Source organism: Ambystoma mexicanum, chromosome 1p, assembly GCF_040938575.1.
Source record: "Ambystoma mexicanum isolate Mex_15411 chromosome 1p, UKY_AmexF1_1, whole genome shotgun sequence".
Taxonomy (NCBI): Eukaryota; Metazoa; Chordata; class Amphibia; order Caudata; family Ambystomatidae; genus Ambystoma; species Ambystoma mexicanum.
The window spans coordinates 832,512,014-832,536,116 of NC_090921.1; the positions used below are offsets into that span (position 1 = coordinate 832,512,014).

The window sequence follows — 24,103 nt, forward strand, 5'->3', positions numbered from 1 at the left end:
GCTGAACTGGCTCTGCACATAAAACAATAAAGCCAAAGGAAGACATAAGATGGGGGGAATCCTAGTAGGCTGAAGCCATGGGAAAAGCATCCATCTTACCCTGCTTACCCTGAAAGTGCGTGATGACATCCAGGCCTTGATGAGGAAAAGCTACCGTTCCAGTTCCTGAACGCTGTTAGGCGGGCCTATTAGGAGAACGTACAGCTGCGTGTCATCAGCATCATGGAAGAAGATAGTCGTAGGGAGCACTCAAGACATCTCGTAACCTGCTGGACCTGCTGGACAGGGAGGAGAAATGGACCAGGAAAATGTGATGAGAAGGATCCTTTGGAAATTTGATGAACCACATCAGCCTGGAATCTGATCCCACTGGCATGGGTAGGAAGGTAGATAGGAGTAGGCTACGATGCACAGTGTCAAAGGCTGCTGACCAATCTAAAGGCTAGGAGTGGGACTCAGGCCGGTTCCCTATCTGCTGCTGCTAGCTTAACACTGCATGATGCCCAGAAGACCGGTGTCCAACCCATATCCCAGAAGAAAGCTGGAAGGAAACCGATCAATTTCATGGCTAGTTTACAATGTCTTCGCCTCTGGCTATTCTAAAAATAAGGAATGCAGAGGGACGTCTGCAGAAATGCAATAGCTGCCGGTGCCTGAAAATTAAGCAAGGGTCTTCAGTGATCAAGAAAGTGACACACCCAGGTCATAAGCAGGAATCAGTGCGGCAATGCATGTTTTGATGATGCTCGTGGAAGGAAGGTGCCAGTATTAGAGGATGCTCCTCGAATTGCAGACCGCAGCAGTGCACATACTTCTGAATATGAAGTGAGAGGCCACACTACCTCTGTTCTTAGTACATTGCACCCCCAGTCTCAACCTTGATACATTTCAAAGCTCAGCTCAAAGCAAATTAGACCCTTCATAACACCTACCCAAAATCCTCAATGATAAATTAATTCAGTGCCATCCAGTTTGTAACCCGTATTGAGCTAGAATCCTGCAATTTAGCATTTCTTCTTTGTGTAACTTGTGCCTCGGTGGCTGGGCCCTTTTCTGTCCAGCGAGCTAAGTTGCTTATACACACTTACTCAGTCCATCCCAGCCTTTGGAGAACTTGTTTTTTTAGTGTTAATGGATATTAAGGACCTGGCTCTTCCCTTAATTGATAGTTTTGAAGTTTGAGTTGGATCTGGAAAAAAAACATGGCTTTTGGTTCTTGGTTCACTGGAGATTCCTGGTCCGATGCTGGCCTTTCGTGGACAATATTGGGCAACACTGAGTGAAGTGGGCTGGTGATATTATAGGTCCTGGCTGCTTTAATTGGAGGGGGTGACCGGGTGGCACTGAGACAAGTGTGCTGGTGGCATTCACACGGGTGAGATGGTAGCACTGAGGTTAGTGAGCAGGTTGCATCGAGGTGGTAAACAGATGCCCCTGAAGGAGCACAACAGTGAGCTGTTTCGGGGAAGGGAGCAAGTCAATTTCATCTAGTGGGGCGTGATGGCTGCATGCAGTGGAGTTGGTGGTGCTGGTAAGTGTAGTGAGAAGTTACATTGAAGGGTCAAGTCCAGTTGGTGGTGCGCAGGAGAGTGAACTGGTTACATTGCAGCGAGTCGACTGCTTGCACTGAGGGAGGCGGGCTGGTGTTGTGAGGTGTTATCCCTAAGGTGTTGTCTCAGTGAACTAAGAGTGTGGATGGAGGTTGAGAGTTAGGGATGGAGTGAGTAAAGAGGATTAGCAGCAGACACGAACTAAAAGGCTTGCTTTCCACTTTTAACAGGATGCTTGTCGGTGCTCCCTGGGACGGGACACGAGAGGACAGGAAGGGTGACGTGTACAAATGCATTGTGGGAGCAGAGAAGAACTTGTCATGTGCCAAAGTCAACCTAGGTAAGAAATAACCGTGGCCTCTGCTTCCAATAGACTTTTGTCTGGCTAGTGTTAAATATTTGGAGGGTCAAGTAGCAACTTGCAACTCCCAAAGCACATACTTACTCTCTCATTCATTTTCATTGTTTATTTTAACTCTAAATTTAGGGGAGCGTGCCCTGCAGAACGTCTCGAAAGAAATCAAAAACATGCACTTTGGAATGACGTTGATGGCCAACAAAGAAGACGGTTTTGTGGTGAGTAACTTGGCTGCCAGCGGTGTGGCAATGAGTAGGCCCTTAAAGAACGCTGGCCTGGAGGGCATGGGGCTGCACTTGAAAGGAAAGAAGGATTGCCGCCATGTTTCCTTTAAAGTGCAGGGCTGTGGATGATGTGGGTCAGTCCCTGGCCCGGAAATGACGTCACGTATTAGTAAAGCTTGTGGCTTGAGGAGAAAGGGCTGGATGGGGAAACGTACACATCCGCTTCCTCACCTATGCCACGCACACCCACACACACGATTCCAGTAATAGATAACATTAACAACCCGTGCCACTCCGTTTGCATAGGTCGCCACTGCAAATAGCATAGTATACTGGTGCTTGAATAACAACGGTAGGAGGGGCGACTTGGCCATGCAAGGATACGAACTAGGGACCTACAAACTGCCCTCGAATCCCTTTACCTGGTCTTTTTTAGGGGTTGCGGCGCCGGCGTGTACCCCAATACATTGAAAATGAAGATGCCTTGAATTGGCCAACTTTTGTTTTACTCCCTAAACCCTGAAGAAACAAGAGAAAGAACACATGCAGTTCTCCCCTGGCCAGTTTTAGCTCTACCCCCGGACACCTTCGGGCTTCACAGCGCCCTCGTTCTCTAGAACGTGCAATTTGAAAGCCCTGTGACCATGCCACGGTTGGCTTCTGGCACTGCACCAACTTTTTCTCTTAGCAGTGAATACTTAGAGATTAAAAAAAAAACTCCTGGCATCTCTGCATATGCCACATTGGCGCAGCTTGACTGCTCCGTAAACTGCGGGTGTCCGCCTGTGATGTTTAAGGGCTTGCCACCTGGCCTACTCCTTCTAGCTCTCTCCACGGGTATTTATTTATTTTATTTTATTTTTTTTGGTTATTTATATGGTGCTTATACAACAAGCTTTTAGTCACTTCGTTACAAATTTAGTTATTCCTGGGTCTAAGTCCCTGTAAATAAATTGCTGGCCCTGTATGTGAGTATCTTTTTATTTATTTATTTATTTATTTTACATTTATAAAGCGCTCACACAGTGCAGGCATCGAGGCGCTGTTACAGGAATTGTTAGTTTTTCTTAGTTGTGTAATTGTGTTTTTTCTTTGTCTTAGTTACGTATTTATAATGCGCTTAAACACTCAGAGGTTTCTAAGCGCGGACCGGGGATCGAACCTGTTGTTGCTTTGTGTCGTCTTGCTTCCAAGACGTGCACGCTGCCGCTGTGCTATCCTCCAGAGTGCGTGACACATCCATCCCTAGAATAGCGAGCACTCTCTCACTACTTTCCGGTGATAATAAAGAAGGAAACCGACCATCAACTAATGTGCACCTATTAGATTTGCTGCAGGAAAGTAGTGAGAGAGTTGAGGGCCAGTGTCTCTACATCCCCTAGTAGGCGGCACAGCATCGCTATTCTAGGGATGGATGTGTCACGCACTCGGGGACACGAGATACTCACATACAGGGCCAGCAATTTATTTACAGGGACTCAGACCCAGGAATAACTAAATTTGTAACGAAGTAACTACTGTCTGTTTTGTGTTAAATCGACTGGGGCGTAGTCAAGTAGTGGAAGCCCTTTGACTTCTACTGTCAATAGCTTATACAACAAGCACCATAAAGCAAAAGGGAAGGGAACAACGGAGCAAATACACAATTATTATATTTGTTGTTTTTTTTAATAACAAAATACGAAGAGGTTTCTAAGCACACCCCTGGGATCTGAATCTGTGTTGTTCTGTGTCGTCTGGCTTCCAAGACGAGCGTGTTGCCACCGAGCTATATACTAACCGTGCCATTGAAATTGGCAATGAATAAATAAGAAAACCAACAGTGGTCCTACTAGAACTTGTGACATTCAGACCATGCAAGTCCAGAGAAAAAGAAGGGGGTTTCGGGGTGTAAGTGCTAAAGAGTCCCACAAGGGGAGAGAGGGGGAGTGCCAGAGGTGCCTGTTGGGGAGGCAACAGGTAAGTGCATGGACAGCGGCATCCCAAGCCAAGAGGGAGGCCTGACGCCCCTCAAGTAAGTGCAGTATCCATCTGCTTCCTTTCTTCATTACTCTTCCACAGCTGGCAATAGTTACTGGTCATCCAGAAATCATCAGAGTAACGGGACGGGGTGAAAATGTTAGTCTCACCCTTAATAAGGGAACTGTATTCACTCCCAGTCAGAGTATAGCTACAGTTGAAGGCCCTCTCTGTCTGACGCACAAGTGGGTTCATGGCAGTACCCTAGGATGTTATCGAGATATCGACACAAAGTACATTTAAAGACAGTGGGCCTCATTAGGACCCTGGCGGTAGCTGTGCCCTTATTAAGGGCACGGCTGCCGCTGGTAATGATTTTTTGCTGGGGCCCAGAAAAGGGCAATAACCGGGTCATGCCGAACTTAGCGGACCCGGTTATTGCCCTTTTTTGGCCTCCTGAAAAAACCATTCCCCATTCCCATTCGAGCCCCATAGGGCTCAGTGGGAATGGGGAGGATGCTAACAACGGGCCCGTTAATGACAGACCCGTTGTTAGCATCCTGGACTGCTAGTGGGACCCGCTAAGGGTGCCTGGTCTGACCAGGCGTTCCTTAGCGGGTCTCGCAGCAGTCCTCGTAATAGGGCAACCCGTAATGAACGGTGCCGGTCCCGTACCGGCACCGTTCATTACCTGGCCGCCTGCCTCCTAATGAGGCCCAGTGAATTCAAATCGGAGTCAGTGGTTATCCTGAAAACTGGGTGCAGTTGGGGTTCTCGAAGACCTGCTTGGAGGCACACGCAGATTCCAGATTCAGAGAGAAGACAGAGACCTTGATAGATGCCCACTTGAAATCAAGCCGTGGATGTCACAAAAACACCTGCAGCTAAACAGGGGTAAAGCAGAGATCCTGCCGTGTGGCAAGAACCATATCCTACGACAATAATCCCCTGGCAACCAGAGACAAGTCCCTCCTCTATTTCGACCAAGATGATGACGATCCTGATCATCATACAGGACGAAGTTTGCCTCTTGGCTCCTCAAAAGATCATCCTACCACCTCAAGCTTCGGAGGCACATTTTCCACTCAGTGTTCCTCCCGCAGGTGACTGGATTAGTTCCCACCCACCTATGCACATAGGATCTACTTGGATGCTACAGAGTATGTGCTGTGCTGAATCCAGACTGTGTAGCACTCATAAACTGCAATCCTTCTCCCTCTGAGTGCTAGGGACCACATCTCTGTACACCTTAATGCGCTGCACGGTAGCTATTATGCAGTTGTCGCTTCACACCACACTGGTGCATGGTACCAGTACTTCGTTTTTAGAGTCAACTTAAACACTGATTCGGCTGCTAGCATAATGCTTGCTTAGGTTTCCTTGATGCAGGCCTTCGTGCAGGACGGTATAGAATCGGGAAAATAAATACTTGATGCCCCATGTTTTACCCCATATTAGTTCCAATGTGTGCGATCCCTTGATTGCACCATTTCTATACATGTTGACATCCTGTCCAAAGTCCTCAAAATGTCCTCCAATACACAAAAATACTGTGAGAAAGAGAGAGAAATTGGGGGCTGTTCATCCTCAACCTATGTCTAGCAACCAGGGACCTCAGTATCTAATGCGCCCCCCACCCCATGAAATGGCACATTGCACATTGCATGGGCCCACATTGGTATTGCAATGGGGCTGCAATGCCCGTTCTGTAAAACCGAATGCGTGCCCGCTACCTTTGTGGGCAAGCATTCTGTAGGGGACGTTCTTTCATTTGTATGGCGGCAGCCCCACATGTTGGCTGCACCTGCACACTGCCCTCCTAGCCCCATGGAGGGCATGGTCCCCTGCAAATAGCAAGTCGTTTCAGTGCCCTTGCTAATACTGTCAGTTGGGCAGACATGTGCTGATGACATTACCACATGCTGAGATGCTCCTAAGCACTGCCTTTTTAATAGGGCGCAAATCCCTGGTGTGCGCCTGGTGCACCATGTGTGTTCTTCAACAAGCTGAGCCTGAGGCAAGGAGAATCCGGCCTCAGATATCCTTAGAGGTAGAGCATCTGCTGCTTAAATGGTAAAGAGCTCTTCTTTGGCTGCCATCGGCAGTGAGATTTGGGGGGCCGGGGCAAGCAAGGGCGCAGCCCCAGCAGTCTCCGAAAACTGTTCCTGAGCTGAGGCACCCTCAGCCTTCCCACGAGCAAACACCTGGCATGATTTTAACATCAAGAGCCTGCGAGAGGACAAGAGAAATTAACATGCTATGCCTATTTTTTTTTTTTGAACGGTCTCCACATCTCCCCTTACAACCGTCCCATTCCTCCAGCAAGGTAGGATGTACTACATTGCGACTAAATGCCAATTAGTTTTCCAATTAAAGGTTCTCACGGGTTATCCGTGTATTGGTTTAGAAACTCTCAAAAAGGGAGGCTTCGAGCACGGTCTCCCTAGACGCTTGTGCCCGAGCCTGACTTTGTTGACCTTTTCAGCTGGAAAGAAAACAGGTCGTGTTAAGTTATGATGTACATTACTTACGTATCCTCGTCATGCCGCCTCGCGTGCGGCCGACGATTCCTTCGTTTTCTCCACTCAGAGGTGGGTCCTGTTTGAGAAAAAGCACAAGAACATGTTGTGTAAATGTACGTTTACTCACTCTCCTTCTTCGTCGTCCTCCGGCCCGTCCATGATTGCGTAGTCTCTCAGGAGGCTGTGGATCATCAGGCGGCAGGATTCCGTCGTCGTCTCTTTCTTCCCTACCACCAGGCGGTTTCTGGAAAATAGGAGCACATCTTTTACGCAGCACAGGATTCTCCAGCAGGCCTGGATGTCTTCCTGTGTGTGGGTCCCCGGGAACAAACCGTACATCACTGCGTCGGCATTGATGTTTGCTGTCGGGATCGTGCCCCCTAGTTCCGTGGCCAAGTCCCACATCAAGTTGCGTGCGTAGGGGCAATCCCAGAGGAGGTGGTACTCTGTCTCGTCCGCCGTGCAGCCCCGGGGGCAGTTTTTGAAGTGGTTGAGACCCCTGGCGTGCATGAACGCTCGCACCGGTAGACCTCCCTGGATGGCCATCCAGGCTACGTCTTTGTGCTTGTTCGTGAGCCGTTTCGATGCCACATTGCCCCATACGCGCTCTGCGGCCTCTGATGATAGGGTCCTGATCTGCTCGCAAACGTCCCTGTCACGAATGCTTTTGTGGATGGCCCCATTCTTCCACTGGTCCGGCGCCGCCGCCTCCAGCTGGAATTCCCGTACAAAACGCTCCGCCTCAGCGTAGTACCAGGGGGCCGTCCAGTTGTATGGGATCCTGGCGTCCCACACCACCCATCCCAGCCTCCGCCATACCGGGAGTAGGAAGAAGCGGGCCATCAGGAAACCTACGTGACTTTCATCACTGCTCCTCAGCGTGAGCCTCACGCAGTTGCAGGTGAAGAAGCCTCTCAGCATGGTGGGGATGTCCGGCACCCCCTTCCCGCCTTTGTCGTGTGTCTTGATCATGGTTGCTCTCTTCACCCTATCCATCTTGGAGTTCCAGATGAAGTAGAATACCATCCTCGTGATGGTTTTTGCGGTGGACTTCGGCACCGGCCAGACCTGTGCAAGGTACTGTAGGACCGGGAGCACGTCGTTCGCCAGAGCCAGCGTCTTCCCCTCTATGGTCAGCCTCCGCAGGCTCCATAGCCCTAGTTTTTGTTTGGCTTTCGCCACGCGCTCGTCCCATGACCTTTTCGCGGCCCCTTCGTAGCCGAACCACACACCCAGGATTTTCATGTGGACTGGTCTGATGGGGAAGGGCAGAGGGTCATACGTTGGGTCCCAGTCTCCGAAGAGCATGGCCTCTGACTTGGTGCAGTTTATCTTGGCCCCTGACGCCTTGCCGAAGTCCTCGCAGGTCCTTACAAGGGCCTTGACCGAGCACCCGTCTGTGCAGAAGACGGTAACGTCGTCCATGTACAGGGAGCACTTCACTTCCCCCTTGCCTTCGCTTCCTGGCACTTTCACCCCTCGTATGTCCTTGTTTTGCCGGATGTGTTCCGCCAGGAGCTCGATGACGCAGACGAACAGCAAGGGTGAGAGTGGGCAGCCCTGTCTGACACAACCGACTCCACCGGGAAGGAGTCCGACTTCCACCCGTTTACCATTGCGCTGCTGAAGATGTCTCGGTACATGGTCCGCACCATGTCACAGAAGAAGTCTCCCAGACCCATCGCTCGCAGGGCACGGTCCATGAACTCGTGGGACACTCTATCGAAAGCCTTTTCCTGATCGAGGCTTACCAGGGCCGCTCGGACCCTGCGGTCCCTGACGTACTCGATCGTGTCTCTGACCAGGGCCAAGCTGTCCGCTATCTGGCGCCCTGGTATCCTGCATGACTGGTCCGGGTGGACTAGCTTCCCGATTACCTTCTTGAGCCGGTTTGCCATCACTTTTGGCAGGATCTTGTAGTCCACGTTTTATGCAATACATACATGCAGGAAATCAGTCTGCTTGTTAGAACAGAACAGAACGGCCATCACCTGACGAGTGTATACTGTCACTTTACTGGTAGAGTGTTATCAGAGTGTTATCATAAGTGAAATAAGCAGAAAGGTCAGTGTGTATTATGTGCCCAGAAGGGTTGCAGGCTTGCATCTCTGTCACAGAAACGTCCTCCATAAAAAATTGTGTATGTTCTTATGTTCCCAGAATGCTCTTTGGTTTTATGCAAAGCACCATTGGTGCTCTTTGTCCTGCTCCCCTTTCTCATGGGCGCTCTCATTGGAAGATTTCAGGACTGCCTGAAGATACTTGGGGGCTCCTGTTGCCCGCCTTACCCAACATGTTGTATGGTGTATTGATTTTAATGGAGATGCTTCCTAATACAAACTCTAGTGAGTGATTTCTCTGTGTTTATCATTGAGAGTGCATAACATGAGCCCCACCTTGAACTTCATTATTCCCCAAGCACAATCTGTAACCCATACCAAAGAGTTGAACTCAGGGCAAAACATGTCAGGCATAAGTTAACATCTTGAGGTCTGTCTTTGGTCAGAAAAGAAATCCTTTAAAGTAGTGCAGCCTTTCGTTTGAGACGACTTATGTCTCCCTGGGAAATATGTGCATACTCAGGACTTTAAGTGGGTTGGGGCTAGCTGGGGCAGAGCCCCAGCAGTCTCTGAAAAATCTTCTTGAGGCGGGTCGCTGCCTGGGCTCCCAAAAGTCTCCTGCTAACTCCAGCCTCAGAGGCTGCTAGAAGCTAAGGCCTTTCTATATATAGCCTGAATCTCTCCCTCTTGTGCGCAAGGGGTTAAGGCTTTAAAGAAAGGCCTTGGCTTCTTTATTGGTGGTTCTGACATATCGCCACCCATCCCTTTCTCTAAGAGATGCAGCTATCAACCGTGTGTGATCGCTGCATCTCTTAGTTAAAGGGATGCCTATTTATAGTCGGTGCACCACTAGGAGAAGCAGCGACCATCCCAGGGTGATCGCTGCATCTCTTAGTTAAAGTGATTCTTAGTGAGGATGTGCCACCAATAAGGAAGAAAAGGTGTTGCTCCGACTCCCTGCAGGTATCCCATTAACTAAGAGATGCAAGGATCATCAGGCATTGGGTGATGATCACTGCAAAGGGAGACCTGGCGGAGTTTCGGCGGCACTTACCTAAGCTGCTGGCCACCCGTTAGGCCACGCCCCAAAAGTCTTGGTGTGGCTAAACTGCACTGGATGGGCCAAAATCAAGTGTTTTTCAGGGATCACTCAGACGGGCACATGAAGGATAGAGAGGCTGCACACACCTCGCCAGGCTGGAGGCAACTGCCTGTATGCACTCTGTCCATAGGTCCAAAAGTTGGGCAGAAGGGCAGCTGTATCTCCAGCCAAATCTACAATGCAAAGAGTGTTACTGCAGTTCCCATTTGTGGCAATGGGCACTGTGCTATTGCCCTTACAAAATAGTGACAAATGGGCAGATGTCTGTATCTTTACAGGTTTTTCTGGCTCTTTGAGCCACATCAGATACTGCAAATGATTTCTCCATACTGTCCCACACTCCTTGTTTATTTGTGCCACCCCTTCTTCTGAGAACCCCCTCATTCCTCCAGCACTGCAACTCTTCGCCCCTTGCTCCCATCGATTTTTAGAAAAAATAGCTCCTTCCAAGATCAATTAGACTCTGAGTACACCTAATATTTTTGTGCTCTGCCCGCTCAGCCATCAAACAATTACCGTCACTTGGTATGATTGATGCTGTAATTGACGGCCCTTTAAACTGCCCTCGAACCCTGCGCAGGGCTAAGTGCACTAGACATAGAACATCTGCTACATCTATCTCACTCAGGGTAAACACCCTAGCAACACCAGAATCATGGGGGATGAGACAGCAGATGTAGCAATATCCTACGGATCTCTCTCCCTCCACCTTCCTCATATGGCCATACCATATATTGTCAACTGCAAAACCATGTGCATTCATTAAGGGATTTAACTTACCAATATTGAAAAAATCATTATCAACATTTCTTCTTCCTCTTAGCATTTTCTCCTCAGGCTTCATAAGATTAGACAATTTTGAGTTGTCTGTACTGTTTGTCATCACACAAAAACATTTCTTCTTACACAGTTTACAACCTTAAACATTCCTTTTCTTATACAAAGATCATTTAAACTCCAGATCTCCATTTGCACTCCCATTCGCACTGAAACGAACAGTGAATCCCTAGGGTGTACCTAACTTCTATGCCTGCTCCTGATCCTATGCAGGTGGAGAGCTGCCGATATCCCTTTGAGTGTCTTTCAGGTGGATCCAACTCGTAGTGCCCTCCACCTTCATGGCAGTCGGATTCGCATTGAACACTGTATGTGCCCCATGGAAACGCTGCTCGTTCCAGTGGCTCACAAATGTGTGAATGTAGACTCTGTCCACGGGGAGAAGCTGTATTTTGTGCTGATCATCCGTAGCCTCGATGCTTCCTCCTGTTGTCTGTTGGTGAGAAGACACAACCTGTGATGATGTAATCTTAACACTTTTCTTTAATGCTGTAAGATACTCTTTAAACTCCTCTCCTAAGACTGATTTGGTCTTGCGTGCATTTTATGTCATAGGTGTAGGTGAAAAAGGTATATGTAGCCTATGCCCAGTCATGATTTCGTGAGAGCTCAAATGTTAGACCTTCCTGGCTGATTATGTATGTAAAATAGAGCTAGTGGGAGGCAAACGAACCATGATTTATTTAACTCTGCCCACAATTTGGCTAACCTGGCCTTAAGAACCCCATTAAGCCTCTCCATGAACCTCTTGGCATGTGGGTGGTACATTGAGAACAAGCAATGCTTTATTCCTAGCAGCAAAGAGATTTCTGCAAACAAGGCATAAAGAAGTGGGCTCCGTTGTCGGATTTTAGAATTTCACAAATTCACCACTTTGGAAAGATCTCATTCACCAGAAATCTTGCCGCCAATTTAGCATCAGGGCGTACACAGGGAACAACCTCAAGCCACTGGAAGAATGGACAAGCCACCACAATAAGATATTTTAAATTGCTTCACCCCGTTATGTCCACAATATCAAGACCCCCCCACCGACCTCATGGCATTTCCAGGATTGAACTCCTTGCACACTACACAATTCCCTACGAATCTACTTACCTGTTCTTGTAAATTTGGGTAAAGCAATCCTCCTGGAGCTCTGCTGTGATTTGCCATTGAGAAGTATGTGACAGGAAATGTAGTTGCTCTAGCACCAAAAGAAGCAGCTCTACAGACATTACTACTTCCCTGTCACTTCCTGTCTCCAAAGCAAATCTGTGGGTGAGAGAACACATCCTCTCTTTTTCCAGAAGTCCTGTTCTTCTCTAGGGGCTTTCCCTTGTATTTCTATTATCTGGGGCTGCAGTCTATGGGCTGGCAACTGTACCAATTGGGACACAGTTTCCTTTTTCTGGGAATCTGTAATAGGAGAATACACTGCTTTGCTTGCTTCCTCTTCTGCGGCATCATTTCTGAGAGTTTTTGAATTAGTGTGGTTAGTATGGGCAGTGCTCTTCACTAGACCTATCTCTGCTGGCGAGGTTAACACTTCAATCTGCCAGTATAGTAGCGCAGCATACTGGTCAGGGGACCCATCAGACCTCCTAAATCCTCTTCTCTCCCATCTTGATAACCTAGAATGGACAGTGGAAGTGACATATGCAGAGTCAGAATAAACAGTGACTGTCTTCCCCTTACACATTTGTAGCACCTCTATAAGTGCCCCCAGTTCCTCCGTGTGTGCAAAGTAATGAGTAGGCAACCGTCTCTTCAGTCTGAACCGGTACTCCCCATCCACGAAACCCATGATAGCTGTGCCTGTATGCCTCTCACCCATCTCTTGGTTGATGGTCGAAGACCAATCAACAAAAATCACATCAACCCCTCCAGGGTATCCTCTTTCACATGATCCCTCTCTTCCTCTTCTCCCTCATATGTGGTACAATTGTGAACAATATCCTGCACCGGCTCTGCTACAAATGTCGCTGCATTTGCTAGGTGACATCACACAGGATGAATTGATGAATTTGATAAGATGACCTCATACTCTGACACTCTCTGAGGCATCAATGTAGATTCAGATTTTTCTAAAATTGCAAAGACTGCACACTCTATGTACAATGTCACTGAGCAACCCATAGTAATAAATGAAGACTCTTGAATTGCAAAAGCTGCTGCCACCAGAGCTTGTTCACAAGGGAACTGTCCCTGCATCACTAGGTCTAGGAGTCCACTGTAATACGCCAAAGGGTTGTCACCTATCGATGTTTGCTGGGACAGAACCGCTGTCATCACCTGCCGATTTGAATGGGAAAACAGAAAGAATGGCTTCTTGTAATTTGGGGTCACCAGGACCGAAGCATTGCTGATCACAGCCTTGAGTTCCCAAAAGCAAGTCCCCATTTTCTCAGGCCACTCTATCTGGCTTTTCACCTTCTGTGCTTGCTTTAGACATTGCAATGAGGGACTCATATAACTAGAGTAATCAAAAATCAACGATCTACAATAGTTACAGAGCCCCAAAAACTGCTGTATTTGTTTCACTGTGACTGGCCTAGGCGTATTTTGAACTGCAGTGGCTCTCTGTGGCATTACCTTCGTTCCTGCAGGTGATATTACTTGCCCCAAGAAAATTACCTTTGTCTGACAGTATTGCAATTTTTCTTTGTCCACTTTGTACCCCTTCTCCATGAGGAGGGTGAGGAGCGTTATTGAGTCTCCTCAACACTGCTCGTCTGAAGTGCTGCAGACTTATAAATCATCCACATACTGAATTAAGGTACTGGATTCATGTAAATTCCCCACCCCAAATCCATCTGAACCACCCTGTTAAAAATACTCTGAGATTCGCAGTACCCCAGGGCATCTTTGTGTGTTCGACTCTCTGACCATGATACATAACTGCCATGAGGTACTGAGAATCGGGGTGTAAGGTAACAGAGAAAAATTCATTTTTTAAATCAATTACTTTGAAGTGGGTCGACCCAGTAGGGATGATACAGAGAATGGAGGCAGGATTCTGTACCACAGGAAATTCCACCTCAACAATATTATTGAGGAAGCACACATCCTGGACCATTCTTCACCTTCTTCACACGATAAATAGCCGTATTGAATGGGGAAACAGAGGTTTGTGTTATGCCTTGCTTTAGCAATGCCATAATGGTCTCCAAAAATCCCTTTGTCTGCTTCCTTGGACATGGGGTACTGCATAACCCATGGTAATATTGCACCAGGTTTAAATGTTATCCTCCCTGCTCCAACACTTTTTAGCAGCCTGACATCATGAGGATTGCTGGTCCACAAATGGTCCGGCACTTTTCTGAAATCCTTCTTCCAAAATGACAATGGCCCTCATTACAAGTATGGCGGTAAGGCAACAACGGCACCAGCATCGCTACCGGCACTCATGCTACCGTACCACCATACTAGGAGTTCTGCTCGCGGGTGCCCTTGCAGCCACCAGGTCTGACCTGGTGGCCATACTGGCACCCGCGAACAGAACATGATGTAGCACTGGTACCGTTATTAACGGTACCGGTGCTACCACCCTCCCCACTCCCATTGAGCCCTATGGCGCTCAAACGGGAATGGGGATGTACCGGGCACAGCACCCGCGAAAGGACAATTACCAGGTCCGGCTGGGCCAAAACAGCCCGGTAATTGCCCATTCGCGGGAGATAGACCCAGACCCGGATGCGAGTTTGGAGGTAGCCTTGCCAGTAAAACTGGCAAGGCTACCTCCAACCTCGTAATGAGGCCCATTTTCTTAACAATGAGCATGGCCTGTGATACTTCCCTTTGCTCTATTGCTATCTGGCAAGGCACCCCAATTTCAAAGACCATCTCTCCAGTGTCTTCGAATAATTGCTTGTCAGATGCATACCTTAGCGATAAGGCCGGATCGATGCACAGAACTGTGCGCCACTCTCTGCCTTCCTCATCGTGAGAGAACCACCCTGTTCTTCTTAATCACTGCAGCCTCTAAGAGGTAACAAAATAAAAACTCAAATGGTACTCGCCAGGCCTGATTTCTGATCCCCGGGACCCAACTCAACAAAACCATCACCCCACAGAGAAACAATGCTGTATGCATGGGAACCATCCTTACCGCAGTGTCACTACAATAGGTCTGAAAACATGCTGCTTCCATTACCGGATACAATCCTTGAGTCGAGCATACAATACTTTCCTCCATGAAGGCAATTGACATCTGCAACTTGCTCAGGATGTCCCTTCCAAAAGATTTGCTGGGGTATCTGTACAATACAACAAAGACGCTGATACATTTTGATAACCCACCTTGATATGAAGATCTTCAGTTTAAGTAACTGACATGACAGCCCCAGAGAAACCCTACGTGTCCATCGTTTTGCCTGACAAGGGGAACTCATCTTCCTTAATAAAAGACTTGGTAGCTCCTGTATCAACCATGAATGAAAACGTTTGGTCACCCACCTGCACACCTATCTGGGGTTCCTCTTCCAGATCAGTGGTAATGGACAGGACTGGACACATCAGAGATCCCTGTGGACAATCCTACTCCTGGTACATATTAGCACCTTGGAAGAAAAAGGATTTCCCCCGAAACCACTTGCTCCAGTGTAGTGCGCAACTGCTCCTTTGGGTAAAGGATTCTTGTCCCATGTCTACACTGATCTGATGCTTGTGCTGGCATGGTCGATGGGATCGAAGGACTGTGCAGCCCCAGTTGCTGGGTTCTGTTCAACCTGTGCCTGCTGCAATCGCACAGAGCCTGGGGCATTTGGCAAGGTCGGGTCCCATATCTGTTGAACTCTCATGTTAAAGTACTGTGGCCATTCATGACAATCCAGTGACACATGCCCCAACCTTCCACACGACCAACACTGAATCACATAAAATCCTCCATAATTATTTCCTGTTGGCCCATTAAACCGGGGACCCATTCCTCCGACCCCACTAAATGACCCAATCCCCGCTGGAAATCCACCTCTGACCCTCATAAACTCTCTCATTGGCCTTGTACCGGGAACATACCTGTCCACCCAACCCTGCATCATACGTGGTTCACTGTGTCCCTGTGGTCCCGGGTGATCCTGCTGTCGCTCCATAGAATTTGTAATTGCTGCCCCTTCTAAACAATTATTTGCCAATTTCTTTTGAACAAGCTTAGCCTATGCTTTTTGTGCCTGCTCTACATTCGCCCTCTGTTTTTCTTGTCTTATCTTGCAAAAATACACAATGTGTGCCTGAATTTCTGGCCAGCTCCTGGCCTCCATCCCAACTACTTTATCTAAATTGTGCTGGACTTCTTTCGGAAGTCCCTTCCTCAGCATGTGGTAAAACATTGCCACATTTTTATCCCATGCTTCTCACATTTCTGCCCTCCACATCTCCTGAAATAACTGGATGTGTGCAGCAGGATCATCATCCAATTTTATCGTCTTAGCTAAAATCGAATTGATATCAGGCGTATCAGGATACATAATCTGCAAGGCCCCCCATACCTGTGCTCGAAGATTATTAAAAGCTGCTCCATTATAGGTATTTGTATCCAACTGAACTCAAGGATACCCTGATCTCTTCCAAAGCTTGTCTAACTGCTCCCCATTAGAGCCGTGAATAAGTTCTTCAGGTCCCCTATGGCCAATATGACACCGGCAGTATACTTCTCTAATGCATACATTCACTTCCCTGCCCATGCCCCTGAGTGAAGGGAGTGTAATCATCATGTTATTCCAGGCCATGTGTGACCATGGGACATAATACGCCTTTCCCTGAACCTTCTGGAGCAAGAGGAACTGAGTTATACCTGTTTTTACTGGGGCTACACTATCTCTCCCCTGCCACTTATGACAGCCATACGAATACCCTGGCGTGTCCTATGGCTCCATTGTGTGCTTTCTATCACTCTACTGCATACACCCTCCTCTCCTTGCTCAACTTCCCATTCCTCTCCTTCTGCATCATCTACTATGGCTACTACATCCCCTAACCCTTTTACAGGCATGGAAGCATAATCAGCACTACCATAAGGTGCCACGTCCCATTCTCCCAGCTCAGCCTCTGTACCCATAGCAGCATCCGTGTTCTCCATGTCCACATCAACCGTTCTGATAATGAGCTGTCCAATCTAACAAGAACCTTCCCATGTCTACAACTTCCTCCTTCTACGTCCCTTAACTGTCTTCTCACTTCTTCCTGATCTTCATCTCTTTGCCGCTGTAACAGCATTACCTCTTCCTCTGTTAGCCATAGTGCTTCTTTCATCTTTTCCCCTTCTTGCGCATCTACTACTCTTCACAACCCATCCTCTGTCCTCGCAGAAAGAGGCCTAACCTCTTCTTTCTCTCTCATTTTCACTCCTTCCTCCACTCTTCTAACTATCGGCATCACTTTTTCTTGCTCCACCACCCTTAATCCATCTGCTAATCTAGCAGTTGGGGGAGTTATCCCCTTCCCGCTCTCTGTTTTGAACCATGCTGCAGCCCTTCCACTTTCCTCAAAATCCCACGTCTTAGAAATCGTAACTGGTGGCGGCATTACCTGCGTCCGTCTTGGACCACTGGAGTCGCTGCCGAGGAAAATGATGGTATGAACTCACGGTCTGTGTGCCCTTCTGTGGGTGATAAAGGATAGCATCCATATGGGGTTGGTGTAGAAGAAATTCCTGCACCCTCCTTTTTTGGCCCTCCCCTCACAATTTCAACATTATGGCCCTTTCCACCTTTTTCATACATCCTCTCTAATTCCAACATATTTAACCACTTTTCTAACTTTGAACCCATGTACTTTGTAATTAAAAAAGGTATGCAGGTTATCCAATATACCTGTATCATAGGATCCCTCAATAGGCCAAGAATGTAACATTTTCCCTTGCTCTGCCGCAACCATTCCATATGATATTTTAAAATGTTCACCTTGTATCCAGGCAACACATGGCCCAAATGATTCAGCGGGGTCGCCATACTCCAACCCAAGTTATCAAAAAATAGATTCACAAAAATCTCATGCTGTACCGAACCTGTGTCATGAACAATGTTTTACCCAAGAGCTCCCATTTTACCTTTAACCAATTCCTTAGTCGCACTTCACACTGATTCATCATACTCGCCTATACCTCAATTACCTCACTTCACTATTTACTTCAATTCTACTTCTCACTCATACACAGAAGACAGCATCTTATCAAAAACCCTCACCAGCCAACAGTTAACAGATATCGCCACCACTCGAGCATAGGAGGGACACAAAGCTTTCCACTACAACACTGCTGCTCTTGCTCTCTTCATTACCAGTATGATTTTCTGTACTACAAAATCAGCTTTTCAAAGTTTTGTTTCACTACTTTGACTAACCAAGAAAATTGAGGTGAGGTGCTCTGTTCGCATGGCAAATGCAAAAGAATGTCAAGGCCTACTTCAGAAAGGTATCTACGGTTGGACTTACCCTAAAATGCCAACACACCTTCAGGTGAGGGCTCCAGACAAATAAACTAAAGGATATCAGGCCAAGCTTCAGACTGGGCCTTGCGGGGTAAGGTACCCCCTCACACCTCTAAAAGAACAATCTAGGTAAAAAATATATACAAAGGACTTACAACACATTACAGTTCAACAGCTCTTATAAAAAAACCATCCACTTTTCCAAACCCTGCAACCTCAACTAATTTCACACCCATACTCCAAGTCTACCCTTACTCAAAAGAGAAAAAAAAAGTCAGTCTTAGAAACAGCCCCTTTTTACCCCTATTTCACCCTTGCTTTACACCCCCAAACATGTACTCATGTGAACCTGAGGTGCTCCGGTGTGGTGCTTCGTCAAATTGTTCTGCACAGCTAAGCCATGGCACCATGTCTCCAGTGAGCAGATGGACCTTTAACCAATATGGCATCCGCAGACCTCTTTTTCACCATGCACGGAAGACATGCATGGTTGTGAGGTACCATTGCTGAGAGGTGTGGACAGAAGACCCCTGATGTCTTGGAATGCCTGGGCTCCTACCTTGGCTCGCCAAATGTGGGGATTGGCCTTTACCCCCTTAAATTCTAAGGACAAGTATGCTCGCCCTTTTTGCATAGACTTAATTAAAGCTCAGGAGTTAAGGGGTTAGTCACCTTAACCTAAAACAGGCCCACCACTTAGGAAGTGAGTAGACGGTTGTACATTAAGCAAGTTTATGGTGCAAAGATCTGTGGAGCGATTAGATGGTGTTGCAGGACCAAACTAACCCAATACAACATCAGTTGGCATCTTATATACTTTCTGCAACAATTTAAAACACTCCCATATACTTTATCACTATCCACCCCCCAAATATGATTGGCCAAAACCTCTTCAAAGAAAACCCCTCTTTTCCCAATTGTTCTATTTTCATTGGCCAGTCTTATCCTGATTATTATCTTCAGATCATATTCAAAACAGACCTCTTCTTGGGATGTGTCCATAGTTGGTCATGACGTCAGTACATGGTTAAACATTGGTATTAAAAACATAATTCATTGCTAGCAATAACTGGCCTAAGGCCATTAACTTTATATGTGATTGCACATGGTCCACTTACGTATTTTAGTAACTACAGGAAGGCCTGCATAAACAGGATTTTCTTTGAACTAATGATTGCGATCTCAATTCCCCAGACTCCTGGCGCCTCTAAAAGACCTTCTAATTTATGCAGCCACATACAGCCTTTAATGACCTGGAAAAACACTTAACCGCTGGACCTTGGCCTTGGACCTAATGTCCATTGCCACCAAACAAATGACTAATCACCTCTAAAGATTTTAATACAAAGGGCGAGATAAGATCTGTCCCCTTGTGGGACTGTAAACCTTGCCCTGTTCATACACTGACCTTCTTATTAGGTAACTCATTCAAGAATGTTTCTGCTACTTCGAATTCATGTGTAACCACTAACCGTGGAGCAAAGTACCCCATTGTGTGGACTGTGTTTGTGTTGCATTTGCAGTTTTCATATTGTATCTTTCTAAGTGTGGAAAGAGCTAACATGTATAAATTCTAACCGATTGTAACACTAAATGTAACATAGAATGAACTCCATTCGATTCATATGGATTTGCAACACTGCCCCACGCCCCAGTTCACTGCCATTCCCCATCATCAATATGGTGTGCGCAACATGAATCCCTTGTAATAATGGGCACCCTCCTTGACCACCCCGACAGAAGTGGTATGAGCCACTAATGTACATAACCCATTTCCACCTTTACATAGAAGCTGAAAACATTTGAATAAAAAAAAAAAAAAATAATAACTTTTTGCATCACCACCAGCTGAGGTGGTATTTCAAGAACTACTGCCTCCACCGGTGGTAAACTCTGAATTGAGCAGATTTACAGAAAATCCCCTGGTAAACTGGTAACTTTCTCCAAAGATATTTCATTTTAAAAAATCCACCCATCTCTGAAGGACCCATCCCTGCCCCCGTTGTTTGCAGTCTATTAATAATGAATACCAGAACGTTACACCTTCCTGTGCATGTTTTTCAACTGTGCCCAAAAGCGGGTACCGCAAACAATCCAGGGACATGTCTGTAACCACCATATAGTAATATCCAGTGGTGTTATTCATGGTGCTAATAAAGTCTTTTTGTAATGAACTCACTAGTGATCAAGAAATTCACCAGGACATAGGGGAAGAATTCTTACAGAATGAACCCTAGGACAAACTGCAATAAGGTGTGCACCTCCATCCTTTTCGAGAAGAGTCCTGATAAGCCGCTGGGGATTGAAACAAACCAATGGTGCACGGGTGCAAACATTGCCACTCTGGGTCACAGGTGCGCACATTGTGGCGGTATGAACATGCACCTGCAGCTTAGGCTCCTCTCACTCTCACTTGCTCACTTACTGTGGAGGCGCAGGTGTGGGAGACACCCAGACAGATCTGCAACATTTCAGAAATCAAGAGGTGTGCCTCACCCCACCTACAAAGAACCTGAGCAAGTCTTGTAGCACTCAGTTCATTTGAGGCAGGCCCGATTCTGAAGGATTTTGTCTTTCTACAATTATTTGTTTGCATTTTGCAGCTCTGGCCCTGGGAATAACAGCCCAGCCAGCCTCTGGGCAATTGCCCCCCTTGCTCCCTTCCAAGTTTCCCTCTGTACCTAGGTAGTAGAGAAACGTTTCTAAAAAGAAAAGGGTTTATTTAGCAGAAAAGTGAACTTAAGCTAAAAAAATGCCCATTTCACTCTTCAGTGAACATTGTGTGCCTATTGATACTTGGGTCCACACCCTGTCCCCTCTTCTTTTCAAAGTTTGCATATTACCCATGGCAAGGGCTATTGCTGCTTGCTGTCTGGAGTGCCGTTGATACTCAGGCACCCAGATCCTGCTCTCTCACAGCTCTGAGGCTGGACAAGGCTGGTAATGGTCACTGGATGTCCACCATCCGAGAGTCCTGCATACCAGCGAGAAGTGCCAGTGCTCTCCCATTGAGTGTGTACTTCCCTGCTGTGACACGCGGGCATTCACCATTTTAAATGCAAGCACTGCAGATACTGGGACCTTGAAAGGATCTGACCATTTAAAGAAACTGAAAAGGGAGAACTCGCTGTGTTCCAAATGCTGTCCATCTGTGCTATGCCTGTCTGTGTGGGGTCCCTTTCCATGTGTAGCTGCCCAGAGGAGCGGTAGAGTGTGTTGATACTTTGCGATGCCACTGGCTCTCTTCTCTAGTTTCTTTATGTTGTATGACATTGTTTGGTACATGAATACATAAATACATAAACCATAAAAAGTAATTTGAGCGCCAAAGCAGAACGTTTATGCCTGTGATGCATTAGAAAACAGTCAAATAAATAGGTATTGAAATACATGTATATGATATGCTGATGACTCAGCTTAGAGAAAGGTATGTCTCGGGAGGATAGCTCAGGGGCAAAACACTCGCCTTGGAAACAAGACGATGCAGAGCAACACAGGTTTTATCCCCTGGTCCGTGCTTAGAAACCTCTGGATATTAAGCATGTTATAAATAAATAATTATGACATGATACATGTGCAGTATGGTAACAATGAATCAGGTGCGGTTAGTCTATAATGGATGACAGGGCGTCACCCCATCCATTTTGGATGAGCCACCAAGCCAGAGTGCTCACTGAGATGCAACAAGCAGCTGAGGGAGCCCTCCTGTGCTGGCTTGAACTGTCAAAGGGAAACTTTGTTTCCCTTTGACAGTTCATACCCCAGTGTGCATGTCCAATAGGCCATGCAAGGCCATGGGTGTTTTTCTTCCCCAGTCTTGCTTGGCCCCTTGGAGATTCAGGCTGGGGTACTGCAGCTCTGAATTTGCATAGAGGGCATTCCTGCACCACCCCACACATTCAGAGCTGCTGGGGGGTACTCCAAGGGATGCTCCGGCTCCTGCACAAATGTGTAGGAACCAGGAAGTGTTCCATGTTGCACGGGAGCCAGAGAGCCATTGCAGGACCTGGCCCAACGGATTCTGGGCTAGGGCTGCAGGTAAGAACAAAAAAGTGTATGTGTATGGCTGCATGTGTAGGAATGAGTGTATGTTTGGGTGCACGTGTTAATGAAAGAGTGTATATTATGGGTGCGTGGATGAAAGACTTATGAATGCTGTTAATAGGTATGGGTGCACAAGTTAGTCAGTCTAGCCACTTCTAACTGTGGCATGACATTTTTAACTGGACATCTTTGATAAAGCAAACATGATATGTGTTAATACGTGCCGGACATGTTTTCTTATTGTGGCATAGTATTTTTAATGACAAAGCCAACAGGAATATGTTCTTATCCGATGTACAAGTTTGGCCATATATTGACAAAGCCAGCTTGGGCATGTTTTATTATACCACCATTACTGGTATTGCTCACAAAGCACATGAGTATGTTATTATATAGGAATAGGTATAGCCAGCATGGAAATGTAATGTGTGGGCACAGCCAGCGTTAACACGTTTTTTTATACATATATATATATTGTGGGTAAATTCTCCTGGGCACTGTTGGCGACTTGCATCTATTGGATTCTTTTATGCTTTACCCAGAAAGTGTGCTTAGAATGGATGGAATCTCAGGGACTACAACCAGAAGGCTATAGCTGGCCCCTAATACCGCCAGTCCTGACATTAGCTTAGCCACTGATGTTTTCCAGACCAATCAATCCCCTGGCCTACGCAAAGTGGTGGTACATTGCAAATTTATTAATTTCTTGAATTAGTCATTCTGAATCCTTTGTGTGTTAAAATGGGGGACAATACGATCCTCTCCCACATGTACATTTAGGAATTGCCAATGTCCTAGTGCCAGTTGTGAATGCCCTGTGCCCTCTCAAATGGATGTTTCCCTGGCGTCTGCTGAGCTTACACCCCTTTCTCTTTCTCCTGTTTTCCAGGCGTGTGCCCCTCTTTGGTCCCAGGAATGTGGAACTTCAATGTACAGCACCGGCATCTGTACAAATGTGGACAACAACTTCAACCCCACAGAGAACATTGCCCCTACCGCACAAAGTATGTTCAGACTGCATTGCTGCTGCCTGGTGGCTCGCTATAGTACCAGAGTGTACAATTCCATTTGACTTTATCTAAAATAGGTAGTTTGCAAGGCCATACCTAGCATTAGAGGTCTAAATACCTCTAGGACATATATATTTCTCTTTCTATTTTTCCTTCTGTTTCTCTCGTTCTCTTTCCATCTCTCTCTCTTTCACTCTCTCTCATTCCCTCTCTCTCTTTCTCTTTCTCTCAAATACACTCCCTCTCACACTACTGTCAACCCCCTCATGCGCTCCCTCTAAATCTACCTTCAATCCCTCTCTCCCTTACACTCCCAACTGCCAAATTGGTACCACGTCCTCAGTCCCAACACCTTACCTTCTTTCTCTCCAAATACTCAAAAGGTCTCTCCAAGTCATTTTACACCTGCTGCACAATCCTCTTTGTTCTCTTGATCTTCCTCCAGTATCACCAACTTCACCCAAACACCTCTCACTGTCAACTGACTTTGGAGGCTTTTATAGCCTCCCCTTCCTTTCTAGAAGCTTCCCTCTGCTCCCATTGGTTACCCAGGTCAGCTGCTTCCCAGGCCAATCTCTGTATAGGCTGTCCCCTTGTGGGCAAGGTCTTACTGAGTAAGTGTTCATAAAGCCTTAAAACCCACATCTTTATTTAACCTCCATCTTTGCCAGCGGTCCAGGCGGCTATCACTGTGGTTGTTTTCTGTGTCTCCTCTTCACTGGGTAATTCAGTAGGTCAACTGGGTTTTGGGGGTGTCCCTAGGTTTCCCATATTCTTGGGCTGCCGCTTGCTAGTTTCTGTTCCACTATAACTGCCCCATTGTTCACCAGTGGCCAGGCTGTCTTGTTTGGGCTGGGTGTTGGGTCTCTCATTCAGCTCCTGAATGGGGACATCTAGTCCATTTCTATTTGAACACCAAGTTCATTCCAACTGTTCCAGGCCAGATTTTGTACATTGGGCCCATGTGCATTGTGGTACTTTTAGCTTTTCTGCAAATAGTGCTCCTTTGCAGGAACTATAAGCCATCCTAG

General features: G+C 46.9%; 1 protein-coding gene across 1 annotated transcript in view; it reads left to right on the forward strand.

Moving 5' to 3' along the window:
* ITGA10 (integrin subunit alpha 10) overlaps positions 1–24,103 on the forward strand; it is a 610,846-nt gene that overhangs the window by 184,697 nt on the left and 402,046 nt on the right. The window contains exons 3-5 of the mRNA XM_069652761.1: positions 1,781–1,890; positions 2,038–2,126; positions 22,952–23,066. Of these exons, the coding sequence (XP_069508862.1) occupies positions 1,781–1,890; positions 2,038–2,126; positions 22,952–23,066 (314 nt within the window). The remainder of the gene's footprint in view (positions 1–1,780; positions 1,891–2,037; positions 2,127–22,951; positions 23,067–24,103) is intronic.